Below are 19,584 nucleotides of genomic sequence, written 5' to 3'. Positions count from 1 at the left end.
CTAAGCCAGCTGGTGCCTGGGGCGGCACTGCTGAAGGGACGGCACTCCGGCAGCAGCCCTGCTGGCAATTCGGTAGCAGCCCCTCTCCGTTGTTTCTCGCGGTGGTAATTCAGTGGCAACTCTTCTGACTCAGGTCTCGCCGTGGGTGGCAATTCGGCGGCAGCTCCCTCCGATGGTCCTGTTCTCTCCAGCAGCGGCGTATTCGGCAGGGCTTTTTCTTTTTTTTTTTTGCTGCTTGGGGGCGGCAAAAAACGTAGAGCCGGCCCAGTTTCTGGAACCAAAGATATTGGCTAGTGTCATTCAGCTGCACAATCCAAGGAGCATCTTATATGCCAGAGGCTGTGCGTGAACAGCCCAGGCATGGGGGCTCTCACAGCAGAGCAGGGTAGGTCTGGCTCCCAGAGTCAAGGATTGGAGTGGTCTAGCAGATCACTGGTCCAGACAACACCAGAGGGGAACGTCACACATTCTGTAAGCATTTCTTATCAAAGCATGAAACAATAAATTCCTTTCTGTGAGAGCCAAAGACCTCTTCTGCTTGGCAGCTAAGAGATAGAGCTCCAGTAACCACAGTGAAGCTACTTCTACTTACATCAGAGCTGAATTTGGCCAAGTGGAACCACTCCTGTAAGAGTGGGCTGAAGAACTCGTCTCCTGTTGCTGCTGCTGTTCTCCGATAACTGGCATATTTTTGTTCCCAGGACCATATGTTCTGAGAAGGGGGTTAGGGAGCTATCACACTGATACAAATCACATTTGAGTCTTTGCTCTTTGGAGCTCAGGTGGGACAGGGCCAGAAAGACTCAAAAATCAAAATACAATGAAAGAACTTTTTCAAGAGGTGGTGGCTCGATCTGTGTTTTGTTACGCAAGTCCCTTGCCTTCCATTCCCTTTTTAAAATCTCACCTTTTCCCAGACAAACAACCCCCCACATGGAACTAAATTATGATACATCCTTTGTTACCATAGATGTTCTAATATCTGGTACTATGAACTCCATCCTCCCTCTGGCCTTCCCTTTTTTAATATTCATTCCCTTAGCGTCCTATGTTTGTTGAACTCATCTTTGGTTATAAGCTTCTCAGTTTGCAAGACCTGTGTCTTAATATATGTAAGAAGTGTAATTAATATCAGTGGAAGTATAAGCAAATACTAACAACTTATGGATAAGGGAACATCCAAACTACCTAATTAGGCAAACTACTCGGAGATTTAATTTAAAATGTGGATTTTCTTCCTTTTTTGGGGGGGGGGGGGAGGTGTAATTAGAACTGCTTTAATGGTGTGTGAGATTTGATGTGCAGAACTCTGTTTCATAGTATTTAACCAGAGGTCAAACATGAGGGCCTGATTCTCCATTACCTTGTACAGTTAGTTACAGTACTGCAAAATGGGTGTAAAACTTTGTATTTGCATTCTTTTTGCACTGCTGTAATTGATTAAACGGGTGCAGAATAATGGCAGATCAGGCTCAGACTGAACAAGGTGCAGGATATGGCAGCTCAGGCTCATCTGGTCTTCCTTAATTACAATTACAAGAGTTTGTAAACTGTGAGGTCACGAGAGACTGATTTTGAAGAGGTTAGTTACCTTCTGCGGCATCCAAATAGGCTGCTTACTTTTGCATATGCAATTGATAACTGCACGTGCAAATTATCTTTTTGCATGCACAACTAGTCAGACTTACAAGCGATCATGTGCATTCAGATAATTCATTGCTTCTGCAATCAATGCGACCTCGGATGTTATGCATCAGGATTATAGCTTTTGTGCGCTGCAGTGCTATCGGTGTGCCAAATTCAAACACTAAGTGACTTCATACGGAAAAGCATTTAGCACAACATCTATAAAGTTCAACAGAAAACTAACAAAAGGCACACATTGACACGTAAACAGGAAGCCAACAGATTCTTGGTAGCTGCCCTTTCAAACATTATGAAATGGTTAGTCTATCAGCATCAAGCCCATCTGTACTACGTGCCGTCTGCAGACAGGGCCGAGCACGTTGTCAGCACTTAAATCGTCAGAATTACTTTGAAAATGCTGCTTGTGCAGATGAAACAAATTCTAGGCCTAAGTGACAAAGTCAGTGGAGTGGCAGGCACTCAGCACCTCTCTGGAGCGTGTCCTGTGCCCTCTCATGGCTTCTTCTCGAGCCTGTTCTTCACAATTTCTGTGCTTGAGTGCCAGACATCTTCAGCAATGTCCTGTTGTGCTAGGAATGCCTTTAACCTGAGGACTGGCCATTTGCCCAAACCAAAAACTGAGTGCTAGAGTAAATGGTGAAAATGGTGTTTCTCACCTGATCAAATAATTTTCTACTCTGAAAAGGAACCCTGTTTGGAGCAGTAAGTTTCGTGAGATCCTGTCTCTAGGCACATTGGCACACTTCCTAGGCTATGCATATGTGAAGATAGAAGATATCCTGAAAAGAGCGAGGGAAACAAAGACCTTCAGTTACTATGTTTTCAGCCCCAGTCTCTGTTTTCACATGCTCATGTTTGTGAGAAGAGTTGAATGCACCTGTAATAAATAGGAGCACATCCATTCTGTAGCCACAGACAGTGAACTTTGGACAAACGGATCTCTGTGCATAAAACAGGATCATGCCCATTTCTGTGGTCTTAATCAGTTGCACTTGCAAAAGGTTGGCATGGAAAAGTAGAGGGCATGGGAAGATTTGTTCCCAAATATATATGGATGTTTCATAAAGTCATCCTGACTAGAGTGCCCTCTTGTGGCAGGCCATGGTACAACATGTGTACCCATCACAGTTTGTCCACTCAGGTAAACCAGGGACTCCATGCTAGGCTCTCTTGGTTGAATAATACCCCTCTGGGGGTCTGTTTATTACAAAATGTAACACAAATAGTCCAAAACATAAGTCCCACAAAGTCCCTTTATCACAATCAGTGCATATAGTTCTTAAAAAAAAAATCACACATTCTCTTGGCCTTTAGCGTAACACATACCACATTTTGGCATCTTCCACCACGCCTAGGCTTCTTGTCAGTCCTTTTTAGTCCCTCTTCCAGGACAGCTAACCCAGCCTCTTCCACTGAAGTGCAACCCTGCTTTTCCCACTGGAAACTTCCACAGTCTCTCTGCTGGGAGAGCATCCTCACCCAGGGAGCCCTGCTTGCTCCCCCAGCCTTCTCACTGTTCCCCTGGGTCCAGCTCTGCAGAGTGGAGACATCAATGGGTGAGCACCACTGCTGTTCCCCTGCTTTCATCCCTCAGCTTTGGCTCTCCAGCTTAGAACCAGCCAGCACCTCCCTCCGATGCTCCTCCTGCCTTCAGCCCCCTTCAGGAAGCACTTGGCAGTTCTCACCTGCATTTTCCTGACTGACTCCGCCAACCTCGACTCACCAGGTCTTTCTTCCTCTTAGATTCTCCCTGAGCCTTTATAGCCCCAAGTGTTGCGCTGCCCTCTTAACTAGCCAGCCTGGGAGCATCTGTTCTGGCACAGGGAAGCTGGATCTATTTAATTTACAGCAGCCAGCCACCCTGTGACAAAGTGAAAGGAAACCCGCAGAGAAATATTATTGCTCTTGGCTGGGATTTCTGAACAAGCCAAAGGGAATTAGGCCCCCAACTCCCCATTAATTTCAGCTCCCTTAGGATCCTTGAGAATTCCAGCCTTAATCAATAGGGTGTTCTGGTATTGCCTACATTGTACACTATACACTTCAGCTCTCAGTTGCACCAGTCCAAACCAAATGAAGCAGAGTTTAAGCCAGTGTTTGTTCTTTTAGTTTAATCTTGTTGCCTCCCTTGCAATCTGTATGCTTGCCTTGTGTAATCCACAGAGCACACTGTAAAATAAACCTGCATCTCAGAGCCACGCAGGCAACTTTGTCTTGAAAGGGAACTTGTTTTGCTGATGCTCATGAGGTGTGGTGACTTGTGCAGAGTTTCTCCTAATACTATCCGGAAGTTAGTGCCACCACTGTCCTGTGCTGTTGTTAAATAGGTGCCTGGTAAGGCAACTCCCATATTTTCACATGCTGTGTATTTGTACCTCTCTACTGTATTTTCCTCTCCATGCATCTGATGAAGTGGATTGTAGCCCACAAAAGCTTATGCCCAAATAAATTTGTTAGTCTCTAAGGTGCCACAAGGATTCCCCATTTTTTTTACTTTAATTAGCCAGTTCCCAAACTGGTGTAAATTTGTATGACTCCTTTGAATTTTTGTGCCTAAAAATTTCCCTTCAGGTGATTTTAATGGATCTGAGGAGCCAAGATATAACAGCCTAAAAGCAGAGTGTATTAGATCAACAGAAGCTTAAAGTGGAAACAGAGGAGAATACATTTGCTATTGATGTATTTTATTTGTTTCATGCCATCAACTATCCTAATATATAAGAATGCTAAATCTAGTTCTCTCTCATGTATTAAGCCCTTTTTAACAGAAGGCTACAGCAGGGCTTATGCAGTGTATTTAAATAATTTTTGCATCGTATTACTATAGGTGCAGCGATCAGAAACTGTCTGGGATGCTCAGAATTTACCAGCCAAGCTCGTGATGTAGCCAAAAAATGTGATCAAACATAAAAGGCAGGTATATTAGGCTGGTGCACTTGGACAAATATTTGTGTTTCTGATTAATGTCTCAAATAAAAATGAAAGACAATCTTTCAAGGTTTAGTGTTATTGACAAGAGCCAGATGGATGGTGCATGAGGAAATTACACAACCAGTTTGAAAGATTTGATGAAAACATACGAGAATGTGTACAGATTTTCACAAAGCCAGAAACAATGCTCCAGATGCTTAGTGCTTCTAGAAATGACTCGCTTGCTCAAGAGGGGCCAGATTGCAAAAACCTTACTCACAACACTAGTTGTGGTGCAAGGTATTATGCAGTGTGAGTAAGGGCATCATAATCTATCCCATAGAATATAAATGCTGTGTGGGGACAACAGCCATTGCCTTGCTCTTGGAAAAATGCACTTAAATAAAATATAACATGAAAGATATATGTCCAGCAACAAACTGTTAGGGTCCGGCATCTAGATTTGGTCATTCTGCCCATAGGTGAGCAATACTGCATATCCATGTATCTACACTGGTATGCGCTCTTCTGAAATCCAGGTACCCCATCTCTAGAGAAAGAACGAGGAGGACTTGTGGCACCTTAGAGACTAACAAATTTATTTGAGCATAAGCTTTCGTGGGCTAAAACAATGGGTGTTTTGATCACTCTTACTATGGTGTGTATGGCAACACCCATTGTTTCATGTTCTCTGTGTATATATATCTCTTCCTCCTGTATTTTCCACTGCATGTATCTGATGAAGTGGGTTTTAGCCCACAAAAGCTTATGCTCAAATACATTTGTTGTCCTCCTCGTTCTTTTTGCTGATACAGATTAACACAGCTACCACTCTGAAACCCATTCCAGAGAGTTGTTGTCTTGTCTAAACCACACAATTTCCAATAAGATTCTAGCAATAAAGTCTCATCAGGAAAGTTTGTAAATATAATTGAAAGAGACAGTGTGGTCAGTGTATAAGGCACTGGACTGAGAATCAAGATGCCTAGCTGTGTGACTGTGCCTCTCTGTGCCTCAGTTTCCCCCTCTGTAAAAAAGGGCATCATGACCTCACATCCCTTTGTAAAATGCTTTGAGAATTGCAGATGAACAGCAGTAGGAAAGAGCTAAATATTATTATTACATGGTCAAAGATATTCAAGATGTAAATTTCCCTTTGAAGACAAAATGTTTGTGTGTATCGGATGATAGGAACTAAGTAGTTTTCAAGGCAATCACTATTTTCCCCTCCTTACAGCACCGATTTATACTGGGTTTATTCTTGTAATGGGATGAGATCCTAACCTGATATAAATCAACATAGCATCATGAACTTTACCAGCTGAGGATCTAGCCCATTGTATTTGCCGTTGTTGACATCACAGTACTGCCTATCTCATGCAGATGTAAATTGGGAGGCTTTGCTTGTGGCTTAAAGGGACTAGCTATTTATTTAAAAAGAACAATAAAACAACTCTCTAGCAAGTCATTCCTTACTGTCATTTAGCAATTTAAGCCACAGGACAGTAATCTAAGTCACTGAAAAATTTCTAATACACTCATAACCCTCATGGTTAATTGAGCTATCATCATTTAGTGATTATTGCCTCATTACAGTGTAATGTGGCAGAGATGATGGGCCAAATTTACCAGTGGCGTGGTGGCTGCAACTGTGCTGAAGCAAATATTGGGCCTGTTTATACCAATGTTTTTAGATCTGAATTACAAATAGGTTCAGTACATTTGTGCTAGACACCCAAGTGAATACTTCACACAGATTTTGCCTTCAATTAGGATACACAAACCCAATATATTCATCATATACATCAACACAAAAATATCTGAGATAACATCAGATGGAGAGTCAGCATAGGGAATGCCTACCACTAAATACTGACCTTGACTGAATATTGCAAATTTAAAATTGAGTTACCAGGCCATTTGATTTTTAAGCTCCCTTGATCACAAAGTGGAGCCTGGCTCCTTTGAAAATGTACAGCGTCATTGGACTGCTATAATTATATCGCCTTCACACACTGGTGCACCCAAAATTCAATGTTAGAAATATAATACAGCAGGATATTCATACCCCACCCCATTCTGCTGGAAATATGTGATGGTGGGAAGCTTGTGCATATCGAGTTCTCCCCTTGCTTGCTTGTTCACTGAGCACTGGAAAGTTGGAGTCTGTAAGAAGAGCTGTGTTGGACTGAGTGGCAAACCAGCTAGCACCAAACTGGGAAGATCTGCTTGGAAATCTTGCACCTTTGCTTCTGTAGCCTGTTGCTCTGCCTGGGCCTCTTGCTTGGTCCGTTCGATAGAGACTCCTCTTTAAATCCACATAAAAGGGCTGCAATTAACTCCCCTCCACACCCTTTCGAGGAATGTCTGTTTACTAGTAAATTTAACATACAGCATCCAGTGAGAGCACATATCCAGATCCAGAGATCATGTTCACAAGCAGAACACTGAGTTTATGAAACCGCAGTATGGGCCATATAAAAGCCAACTCATGACTTTAATGCCATTTTCAATTTACCATTACCATAAATCCAGCAGCACTGACAAACTGAGGATACTACTGATATCAAAGAAACTGCTAGCTTCTCTAGTGTTGAATTGAAGAGAACCTTCACAGTACAAATGATGATATATACATTCTTGACACTCTGCGCATCAAATTCAGGGGTAGTCAATTATTTTTTGTTAAGGTCCAAATTTCTTGGGAAAGGTACAGTCAAGGTCCAGGAAAAAAAAAAGAATAATGATAATAAGTAAATAAAAAGATTTTAGGGTCTGTTCAAAAGCGGATTTGGCCCGCAGTCTGCCTATTGACTACCCTGATGTACATTGTAAACCACAAAGCAACAGCCTTCCTAGTGAGGGTTCATTGGAATTGTGTATAACTTACAACTGGATGAATGCTTAGAAGAAAATTTCATCAGTAATACCAAGAGTCAGCAGGAATCTTGATCAAGGTTATATATCCTTCTGTACAGAATTAATATTCCCACAGGCACCAGAAGAAAGGTCCTCTCATCCTGTGGACTGTATTTGTGCTATCTGCAAACGTTATCAGCAAATTGGGCACCTGTACTTGTTCTGACTGCAGTTCCTTCCTACCTGCTGAACTTTTGTAGCTTGTGTCCTTCCTCAAAAACTGTCAGAAGTGTTAAATGGGTTTGTGAAGATAAACATTTCATCTGTTTCTTTTTTCCATATCTAAATGAGATGCTAACTGAGGTTCTCCATCAGTAAACACTCTATGATATTAGTTCACATAAGCTTTGAAAGGTCACAGAGCAACACAAGAGTTTGGGATCATCCAAAATTCATCAGATACTCTTTTTTATAGTGTAGGAAGCAGAATAAGCCTAGAGACTTCATGTAATTTGATTTCTCTGCCTCCCCTTAGTTCTGGGTTGGACTGCTTCCCACTTTTAAGTCAGTGGCAATCCGAGATAACCAGTGCTGAAGTTTGTCTCAAATTATAAACAGGTATTTAGGAAAAATGCTCCTGGAAGACCAGTATCTTTACAAATGACAGAATATTTATTACCAATACCTTTAAAAAAAAGATTACATCTGCTAGATCACTGATAAATATCATTTACACTGGGGAGAAAACTACATCGGCTTTTTTTTGTTTCATTTTCTTGTTTTTGTGGGTTTTTTTGTTTTTCTGTTTACATAGAAGTAACCATATCAAACTAAGAAAGGAACACAGCTGGAAATATTGACAATATTTCTCTGGTTAACACCCCTGACTTTTACACAAGTGGAATCCCAATGATGAGTTACTGAATAAATATATTTAGAAGGTTGAAAAGTTAACTTGTAGTATTTTGTAAGCAAAAAAGACAAGTTACAGGCAAATTTAAGCTATCAGGAAAAAAATAAAGCACTGCAGCGCATTTAAACTTGAAAATTTGTATAGAAAATTCCATTGCCTTTTTACCAGCATTGATCCCTCTGAGTGGACTTACAAAATTCTCCCATAGTAACAAACAGTCCTTTTCTCAAGAAGAGTTATTTTTCTGTTGATATTGTCATTTTCCAATATGATTCTACTTAGACTTTATATTTGCATGACGAGTTTGTAAAGAAACAAAGACTTCCTAGCACAGAACGGTTGAGGGACCATACACACAAAGATTCTTTGCAAATGAATATGAAAATTATACTTTAGAGAGTTATTCACTAGAAACATGATACATCTGTCAGATTCAGTTTATGATCTACACTCAAAACAGATTATAAAAACAAACATAACTTTGGAATTAAATTATGAAGATTTATGAATTTATATTTAAAATGTACACTGAAAAGAAATACATATTCAGACAGTGGAACCCAGAATTAGTTTTAAATCTTAAAGACATGCATATTATGATTATAATTTCCTTGGTGTAAGTCCAGAGTAAAATAATTGTTTAAACTGGCATTACTTTGGATTTACACCAAGATAACTAAGGTCAGAATCTGATCCTTCTTTTGCTGCAGTAACTTTTGGTCTATGTTACTATAGGAAGAGATTACGACTAAGTAATATCAACTTTAATGTTCAATTTAATGTTAATTATGATCAAGACAGAGCTACTTAAATACAATAAAATGAAAGCTTAATATATGATGTTAAATTATTGGCTAGGAACAAAAATCTGTATACTTATTTTTGAAGATTGTAGCTGTTCTTGAAGGTTAGCTCAAGTTTATCTTGTTTACTCATCTGATCCAAAATGAATAAATATCATAAGCACTTGATTTAACATAGGAACCATCATAACTGCCGTTTAAATACAGCTGCTTTGAGTTACGAACCAAGTCCTAAACAGTTCTCCCAATGTGTACCCTTGTAAAACTGTACAATCAATTTGTAACCAATTTACTAAGAACAACTTTGAACTCTCAGTTCTAAAGGAAAAAATTCCAAACAATATTTTTTATGATAGTGTTATCTGTAGCATTTTATAGCAGAGGAAAAATTAATATCTACATCATATGTTAACTTTAAAAAATTCTATAAAACACTAAATATATAATAAAAAATATGCATATAAGGACATATGTAAACTGCTTTGGTAACATCATATTACAGATGTTTTCAGTGCATTGCAGAGTTTCCAAGGAAACTTCAAACAAAGCTATATTTGCTTTGAGGAAGTACTGTATAATGCCATTCCTAAAGAAGCATAAAACATTTTTTTTCCAGTAGTAAGATGTACTTGAACAACAATATTACTTAGTACTGGGTGTCTTCAAAACACTAGCTAAATGTTGCTTATATTATAAACAGGAAGTCCTTTATGTAATTTTTGTCATAAACTTGATCTAGCTGTGAGGGATATCATTATTGTGCTGATGGCTGACAACGTACACGCATTTGAAGTAGAAGTACCAGATCCTCTTGCATATGCATCTGAAAAAAGGAGAGAGAAAAGTAACAGTAAGGAGAGCAGGATTCACCCTGCAGCCATTAAATCCTGCCATGATGAACCCAAAATGCATTTGACAGCAAAATGGGTAACAAACCACAAATGAGGAGGTGGTGACCTCCGAAGGTCCAGCGTTCAAAGTAAATTTGGCTACGGACCCAAGAGTTCCTTCAAAGTTTAGCCAAACTGTATGTTTGCAGATTGGGCTAGGGATCTTACTACAACAGCCTTCTGATGAGACATCATGAGTACAGGCTCAGGGTTGCCGAAGAAATCAATCCAAGCATATTGAATGCCCAAGATTTGTAAATCTCACAGTCCCAGTCTGAGGAACATGGGGAAGACGGAATGGAATTTTTCTTTCTTGGACCTAACCAACCTCTTCTCCCCCTTCTAGATTCTGTTTATTTAGTGGGACCTACTACTTTCATTAGCCATTCTGCATTATGGAGTGTACTTGAATTCCCCCAGCCTTTTGTATTCCAGGTACATTCAAAATTCTATTACTTTATATATATCTCTTTAGAATAGAACAAAGTTCAAGTTACCAAACACTATACCAACATGGCATGATGGGCCAGATCCTCATGTAACTAGCTGATTTATACCAGCTTGGAATCTGGTCTGATATATTTTGTGACTCCCATGTTAGACCAGAGAAAAATAGCATGCACGTTACTGGCTTTTGATCTTATGATTTTCTGTGACCGACACTTAGATTCCTGACTCGTTTGTATGAGTAAGGTACGTATCTACATAGGTAAGATCGGAATTGTAGCCTATTACCTTTTACACTGTTGTAACTCTACTGAGTGCAGTGGAGTTACTCTGTAAGTAAGGGCAAAATCAGGCCCTTAGAATGAGTACAGTATAGCATCCAGAACTCTGAGAAATATTAAAGATTCCCAGCAAAACCACCAATCTGGATTTAAATTCAAACCTAGTCAAACACCGCAAGCAAAAGTGACACAGCCTTAAAAATTCCCTTCAGAACATCCATGAACACACTCCCCTCTGACAAATTTATGCCAGGGTCAGGCTTAAAGAACCTGCAGAAACAGTCAGCCTAGCAACACCTCCCTAAACTTTCAGCTTGATGTCTTGCCCTAACAGCTCTGATCCTGCTTGGAGAATTTCAGCCATCTCAGGTGGATTGGGGCTTTTCTCCTGACTTTCCCATGGTATGTGTCAAATCCTGCCATCCCTATTTCAGTGGGAGTTTTGACTGAGTAATGATGTCAGGATTTGGCCCATGGCCATAAACTCCCCCAGCCACCTGATTAAATCAGTTTGCCAACTGCAGCATCACTCATGGAAATCACTTGGGAAGGCAGAACATAGGCATTTTATAAGACCAGTGCATTGTAATAACTACTCCCTTCTCTACTTAAAATGAAAATATCAGCTTCTACATGGAGATAAAGCTTCATTTCCCTAAATAAGTAAATATGCACACAACATACAGTGAAGTACTGATATAAGGTGACAGTATAAATTAATACATTTTTGCACATCATACTGAACACTTTGATCATAAATTGCAGTGAAACAACAGATTCAATACATTGATATTGAAGAGACTATCAAAACCTGTAATAGCAAATGAAAAAAACATGAGCGTGTCAGTCTAGAAATGCTCAGTAAAATATAACCTTTTTTACTATGCTGTTGCATGTAGTTTATTCTTGAGTTGGGGCCAAACCTAAACCTTGGGTTTGAATGCCCCCAAATTCTCGGAAAGTTCAGGTCTGAATATGAGCGCTGTAGCTCAGTCTCCTCTCTGGTTTATTGTTTATGGTTTATTGAAGCCTGCCTTCATTATGATTGAATGCTCCGGGTTGCTTGCACAAAACCTTTCTTTGTGGCTGCAGCTGATAATCTGCATATGCAAAGTGGGCCACAGTGCCCGCAAGAGCTCAATTTTAGCGTGCAAGCAATGGGATGCCATCTGAAAATTTGGGCCCTTGATCTATTAAGAATCCATGCTCCATGGTCTGGAAACACAAGCACAAACCCCAAAATGACAACATTCTTACTTGATATCTTTGGAATTCGGATTTGTTCACTGCTGCTACCATCGCCTCCATCACTAAATGGCTTTATTTCTATGATGTAGTCTTCATTAAAAGGCAAAGAAAGCTCAACAGATGTTTTATTCGTTTCGATTACAGATGTGCTGCTCTGTCTGTTCCATCTGTATAAAACCTGCAAAACATTGGAGTGGAGAATGGAGGTGGGAGGGGGAAAGAGAAATACCAGAACTGATCATCTCCATAACAACCTGAAGATTTACTATTGCTCTTTCCCTTCCTAGAGTACCACAGAATTGTCTTTATTATCACCAGAAGCACGACAGATTTCACAGATGTGTTGATCCGAACCTGATCGGTGCTTTAGGAAGCAACGTTTGTGAATACTTCACTTTGTGCTGATGTGAAGCCACTGGGCACTGAGGGCTAACTACGGAGGGAGCTTGCAGAACACGGTTCTTGCTGGAATTCTGATGGGTAGCCCTGTTATAATGCCACATGACACGCAGCAGAGGCCCTTGTCACTGGCAGAGCACCTCTGCCTCTCAGCTTGATTAAACTTCATTTTCCCATCAGCTGGAGCAATTTCAGAAGCTCTCCAGCACAGCCAGCTTTAGCCAGGTGGGTGTGCTTCAAAAGGGCCATCTAATTTATGGGTCAGCCATCAGAAATCGTTCTGAACAGGTGCTGCTGCTGGGCTCTTTATTTACCAGGTTGTTGGGAGTAGCAGGGAAGAGCACTTTGACTGGAAAATAAAAAACGAAAGCGATTCTGCTGTGGCTTGTGATCAGATGAGCCTGGCATAAATCACGCTTCCATTCAAAGAGCTAACCAGGCACATGCCAACTTTATTCAGAATCACTGAGTTCCTCTGTGGATACTTCCTTCCCTCTCCTCTAATGTAGCATTTGGACACCTTAATTTATACTTTGTAAATGCAAGGAGCTGAATATGATTTTCCTTAAATTAGAAAGATCCCTAAGCCTCCTTTCTAAATTCTGGGCACCAGAGACATCAAATTCAGTATCACCTTAGTCCTTACTAAGGATCAAACTAAAATAAATCCTTTGGCTTATTTAGAGATGTCATAACATCTTATTATAGTGCTTCAGAAAACTGGACTGGCGTATTTGATGTAGTGTCACAAGCAGCTTCACAGAATAAATTGCTTCTTTGATTTACCTTCTGTCTTTTCCTAAGATCTGGAAATTCTACTTATTTAGAATATAAACCCTGCCACAAAATAGCATATTTCCAGAAAAAAAGAAGTGGTTTTGCTCTCTGCATATAAGTGCAATAATGTGGCTGTACAACTGTAACACAAAAGAAAAAGACGAGATACAAAAAAGACACACTACTAGATGAGAAGGCTTTGGAAAGGTCACGAGGGCCTCTCTTCCACCATTTCAGGCTGACTTTTGGTTGAATTTTGAACTCAAAAATGTGGCCAAAACTGCTGAGATTTGCTGGGTTTGGATGGAAATGAGTTTTGCCCATATAAAAATGTGGTCTAGATTGGGTCAAATATCAGCACAGACATGCATGAAACTTGGCCCAGGTTCATGAAGGTAAGTGAATCTGTCTTGAGTTTCATGTTCCTAACAAAACCTGAAACTTTGTAAAATTTTCTGTAGTTTCAGGTTCCATTGCAAAAGGTTTGCAGAGCTTGAAACTCAATGTAACTTCCTGCTTCCTCAGGCCAAAGTAAGGTCTCGTGTAGCATGGCATAGTTCCAGGACTGAATTCTACCCAACATTTTTCTCCTTATAATTTGTACCGGACCAAAATTGCTACTAACTGGTATGTCATGCCCTCCTTCCTTCTGCTTTATGAACAAAGCTGAACCACCTAACAAGCACTTTAATCTTGTCTGCTGCAATTAGTGGGCTTATTTCAGCCACTGGTGGGCCCCAGTAAGCAAGTCTGTCAAGGGCAGGGGTACAGTGGTGCAAGCTGCCCACAACCCCTAATTGGCATGTTGGCTTTGGCCAGTACAGCCCAGAAAATTCACCACTTCTGCCAGAGGGGCTCCCATAGAGCCTTGGCTAAAGTTTAAATCGCTTTCCTTCTGGCACAGATAGGAATCTCTGGAGGTGAATGCCCTTTACTAATTACAGAACAAGCCCACTACGTGTTGATTTTGTATCTATTTCTGAATGTCCTTACATAGTTATAATGGGCTGTGTAACTGTGTACATCGTTGTTCCTGCTTGGGTCAGGATAGCTGTGCAAATAACACAAAAGTCTCTTGGCTAGGGTGACCATATTTCCCAAAAGTGAAAAAGGGACACTCCCTGGGGCTAGCCCAAAGTGCCCTCCCTCTCCCGATGGGGCTGGCCCTATTCCCTGCCCCCATATCTATGTGGGGCTGGCATCAGGCACCTGGTCCAACCCCCCGCCCTTCCCCCCACGGGCCATTAGCCGCCAACCCGTGCTGCTCACCCCCTCAGCCTGCGCCGTTGACCCCACCCCCCTGCCAAGCCTCTCACCCCCCTCCTCCAGCTCATGCAGGCCAGCCTGAGCTGCCTGCCCACTCAGGGCAGGGGGGTGAGCAGTGCAGGCCATGCTGCTCATCCCCCTTGGCCCCTGCCACTCATCTGAGCGACTCCCCCACACCCCGCTTGTGTGGGGCTGGCTTGGCTGGAGCCGCTCACCCAGGACATCATCCCTGGATGTTCCTCCGTGCCCCACTAGTGGTCACCCCACTTTTTTTTTGCAAAACTGGGTATTTGTCTCCTTTGCTCTTGCCAACGGATGATCAGGACATGGTTTAAAAAAAGGACTGTTCCAGTCAAACCGGGACGTATGTTCACCCTACTCTTGAGTTCTGATTTTATTCCAAACTCTAAATTTAGCTCCGGATTCATGGATAGGTTCACTTTAACCCAAAAGTCAATGTGAAAATCCCAGGGGAGTTGAATCTGATGAGTTCATCACAGGCCTACTGTCAAGAGGCAGTTAATACAGATAAATAACCAGTCTTATGTACCCATGCTAAGAAGTTACCCACTTTGTATCCTTTCACTTCTGATTCATTATCCAGTGCTTTAACCTGATCCCAGTTCAGTATAATCTTGGAGTCAGATGAATTCCATATGATGTTTCCAGGGGGTTGACTCGGTGCTATATTAAAATATACAAAGTATTATATGGTTATGTAGCAATGTTTTCTGGCTTAATCCAGCTAAATACTTTTATGGCTTCCATCACCACAGTAGCTGAACATCCACAAAATCCGAATGCTCTGGTAAGTTAATGAGCTGTTGCAGCAAGGTATGTGTTCTAGGTCACAGCAGGTCTTACACAACACAGTGGTATAAATGAAAAGGGACTCAGTTGCTTGCTCGACATGAGTATGACCAGAAGAGAGAGCACCACCTTGAATGATGATATGAATGTTTAGCTTTCTTGCATAGCGATAATTTCAGTAGAGTTGTTTAAAAAAACCCAAACCACCACCTCAACCCCACAAAGCTCTTGCAGGAAGAACATGGCTACAGAAAAAAATCTCACAGCACCTTCAAACTAGAGAGAGACCTGGAAAATGCCAACAAGGAAAGTGCTTGTTGGCATCCCAGTGTTAGACCATGATCTATCACAATGAATACTCACGGGGCTTTTTGGTAGTGACATTGACTGGAGCACTGGAGGGTCCTGTCCCTGCGGTGTTGTATGCCTTGACGGCTAAGTGATATAATGCATTGCCTTTCAAATTAGTGATTTTTGTAGATGTTCGATTACCAAGAGTCCTGATTTTTCTAGCATTTTCTTCCTTATCTTCATGTCTCCAACATCTAACCTGAAAAAACACAATATGTACATTTACCTACTTAAGTCAGCGTAATTGAACCTATCCATGTCTTAATTCTCCATAGCCATGGTACTGCAGTAAGTGAAATCCTGAGATTAATAATGTAAAATTTATCTCTATGGTTAACATGCCCTTAACTACTGTCAAATGGAACAGGGCCATTCACCATCCTGAAAGTGAGAATCATATTAAGACAGTGTTCCCACTCCACTCTATAAATCTTGCTATTCTCTCCATCTTAGAGAAGACCACAACTGGAAATGTTCATAAACCCAGAGGTCAGTGCTTCTGACCTGCAGTGGACTCTGAGATGGAGAAAATGAAACAATTTATAGATCTCAATTTTCAACTGAACAGCACTTACTGTGGGCTATTGTAGTCTCCACAAGTCCCTAGAAAAGACAGGTCCCCCCCCCACCCTGCAACAGACTGCTACCCATTTTCATCATGGATGACAAATATATTTTCCTTTGTACCTTAAAAAGAGACATCCCAGTGTACAGGGGGAAAACAGTGAGCAAGCACTGCTTTGGGTCATCATCAGCCAGCAGATACCCATATAAGAAGCAGTGTTTAGGTGACCTTCAATTATATATTGCTATGATCTCCTCATTGAACAGTATTAAGTCTGTTCCAGCCTGATATCATATTTTATTCTCATACCTCATAACCCTGTATCCTTCCTTTACTCTGATTCTCACGTGGAGAGGCCCAATAAACTTCAATGTCTGAAGCAGAAAGGCTTTTGGCAAAGACGCTGGCTGGAGCTCTGGTGGGTTCTATATGTATAGATGGGGGGAAAACAAAGGTCTCAATGTAGGTTCTATGCTTAACTTTGCTACAAACTTCAGGGTTTACTCCACTAACTAGAAGAGAGTGGGGTTAAGCAGCCAAAAATACTGTTTCAAATTCAAAATGGTGACCCATCAGACCTAGGAATGAATTCATTATGCCAATGTGTAATAAATAATCAGATGTCATTGGGGCACTTAAACCAGGACATGACGTATTGGTATTAGGATTAATTCCTTTTAAATTTCAGTTGAATTCTTTCAAAATTACATATTACGTTCCCATTAATATCAAAAGATTTCACTGTGACTAATGTTATTTTAATGACTATCAAAACAATTAGTTGTGACTCACCATTTATAATAAATCAGAGCAAGGATTAGAAATCAATGGATGTGTCCACCTGGGATACTAAACCCTTTCAAAAACAGTTAGCAGCATGCCTCATGCATCAGATTTCAAGACAGTGCAAAGGAAGGAAGTGCAGTGCACAGCATACTGTACCTTCTTCTGCAGAATATACAACTGTCACAGGGCTAAAAGAACCTTCCCCTTTATTGTTGTACACTCCCACTTTAACTTCATAGGGAGTGAATGGCGGCAAGCTCTCATTTCGAAACACGTATCTGGAGGCATCAGAAGAAGCTACTACAGTCTGCATCCAGCTTACTGTGCCCAAGGGTCGGAATGCCACCACGTAACCAAAGCCACCTCCATTCTGTAATTCTTCAGGCACTGTCTATAAGGAGGGCAGATCATACACAGAATAATCAGTAGTGTCAGGTATTGCCTGGATTTATTTTTCCTTCTCGCATGCTTTCCATTCTCAGTTTGCTCCCTTTAAGAAACCCTCTCATAAATGGCATATTCCAAACAGGAAACAATTGTAGTTCTCCAGTAGGTGCAGCTAATAATTACGCCAGAGCATCTTTTTGCCAAAGATCTGCAAGGCAGCTCCTCAAATTCATATAGAAATTCCTGTATAAAACATTCTGAGCCACATCATACCTGCAGACACAACTGTCTACCCATCTTAGGGCTGTCTGCACCTATCTCTGTAGCATATCCCAGGTAAACTAAATCTGCAGATCAGCTCCTGTTTGGTTTCAGTGAGTTTCTCATCTGCATATCTAAGTTAACATGTGGCTCCATTGTTTATACAAACTGACATCAACCATGTGTATTTACTATTCAGATCTCTGACTTTATAACCATCAAAGCCTTTAGCTTGTATGCTCCTCTGGCTACTCTGTGTGCAGTTTCCAAATTCCTGGTCATGGTACGTAGCTTGTTTTCAGGCAAAGAACATAACGTGAAGTATACTAATAGCTGTAAGATAGCAGTGAGTGACATGTCATAAAAGTGATGGAGACTGGCAGGCAAATGATGTATCACATAAGATGAAGAGATTTTCCCCTTCAGGTCACTTTTGTACGTGCTGCAATTGCCTAGCTTCATATTTTTAACCTTAGAAAAGGAACATAAGCAATAAAAGCCCCAAGTCAGTACAATTACGTGCTTTAGTCTCACTAAAGCCAATGGATCTTAAGTGTGTGCTTATGTGATTTTTCTGAGTATCAGAGTAAAAATAAAACAACTTGAAGTGACAGGTTTCAGAATAGCAACCGTGTTAGTCTGTATTCGCAAAAAGAAAAGGAGTACTTGTGGCACCTTAGAGACTAACAAATGTATTTGAGCATAAGCATCTGATGAAGTGAGCTGTAGCTCACGAAAGCTTATGCTCAAATACATTTGTTAGTCTCTAAGGTGCCACAAGTACTCCTTAACTTGAAGTGAGTGTTCCGTAATCAGTGTTATATGGATTTTTAAAAAAAGAAAAGAAAATGACTGTGTGTTGATCATTTTAGAGGAGCCTAAACTAAGATACTTTCAAAGCATGATTCAAAGTCACGGATGATGGTTTTGATATCTCTCTAATATTTTTTTAAAAAAACCATATATTGAGTGTCTTTAAGGGATTCAGTGAAACTAATTAGTCCAAGGGAAGATAAGGGTCAACACACTGAGCCATGCAGTGAGGATAAAAACACATTTGCAGATTTTTAATAATCTTCAAAAATACCTCTGGTGACTCTTGGCTGCCAGGTTACTCAAAAGAAGTGCTCAGTGTGGGCAGTATCAAATCTAGTTATATTAATGGCTAGTTTAACTCACTCTATCACACCCCAATATGAAAATAAGAGCAGTCAAAACAATGAATATTTCACCCTCAATTGCCTTCAAGAATTTTTCATCTGTGCTTTCTTCTTCTCTAGGCTTTGTGATCGACTGAAATCAACCGCTAATGCAAGTTCTGTATGATGCACTATCATTAGAGCCACCTTCAGATCATTTACTGTTATTCAACAAAAATAGCCTGGCGCTAATCACCTACAACTCATCAAGCAAATCAGCACCTCTCAGGATTTGGCCTCTTGAAACTTATTTTATACACCAAGGTTAATTCTCTGTGGAGTGGCTGGCCTGAGTAACCAGATCAGATGATGGGCAGGTGTGCAGAGGAGCAAGAGTGGAGGAATCCTGCCCCCACCTCCCAGGCCACGGAGCTGCTTCCTGGGATGGGGGACAAAAGGATCCTCTCTCTCTCTCCACCCCCTAGCCCAGCCCATCCATGTTCTGCCATTGTCTGTGCTGATGTGCAGGGATCATCGTGGAGCTCACTGACACACTGTAGTGCACACATCCTGCACCGCCGACCCACAGCCAGCTTCACCCCACCTTGCACAAAAAATATGCATTAGTTCCATTGCTTGGAGAGCCTCCATGGAAGAACAGGCTGGATTTTAGTCTAATTGAATCAAAGGCAGGAACCTTTTCAATAAATGTGGTCTTGTGCTCTCATACACAGGTGTAAATCAGCAGTATCTCCACTGGAGAATGGAAATACAATGGGATAAAATTGGTGTGAGCAGATCATCATCAGTCATGTGCTGCACACTATATAAGAATGGCCCTACTG

At 41.0% G+C, this 19,584-nt stretch overlaps 1 protein-coding gene across 9 annotated transcripts in view; it reads right to left on the bottom strand.

Moving 5' to 3' along the window:
* Positions 1-8,084: 8,084 nt before the first annotated feature.
* LOC140914094 (contactin-4) overlaps positions 8,085-19,584 on the bottom strand; it is a 664,334-nt gene continuing 652,834 nt past the window's right edge. For 7 of the 9 annotated variants that reach the window (XM_073351153.2, XM_073351156.2, XM_073351151.2 and 4 more), the window contains 6 exons: positions 17,109-17,343; positions 16,476-16,591; positions 15,614-15,800; positions 15,012-15,124; positions 12,008-12,176; positions 8,085-9,955 (listed from right to left, as the gene is read on the bottom strand). In XM_073351153.2, the coding sequence (XP_073207254.1) occupies positions 9,855-9,955; positions 12,008-12,176; positions 15,012-15,124; positions 15,614-15,800; positions 16,476-16,591; positions 17,109-17,343 (921 nt within the window). In that variant the 3' untranslated portion in view covers positions 8,085-9,854. Of the gene's footprint in view, positions 9,956-12,007; positions 12,177-15,011; positions 15,125-15,613; positions 15,801-16,469; positions 16,592-17,108; positions 17,344-19,584 lie in introns of those variants that run through there. The other 2 variants (XM_073351159.1, XM_073351157.2) reach the window with 2 other exon arrangements.

Source organism: Lepidochelys kempii, chromosome 7 (assembly GCF_965140285.1).
Source record: "Lepidochelys kempii isolate rLepKem1 chromosome 7, rLepKem1.hap1, whole genome shotgun sequence".
Lineage (NCBI taxonomy): Eukaryota > Metazoa > Chordata > Testudines > Cheloniidae > Lepidochelys > Lepidochelys kempii.
Note: the sequence above shows the minus strand (reverse complement) of the source record. Positions and strands in the feature narration are given on the sequence as shown.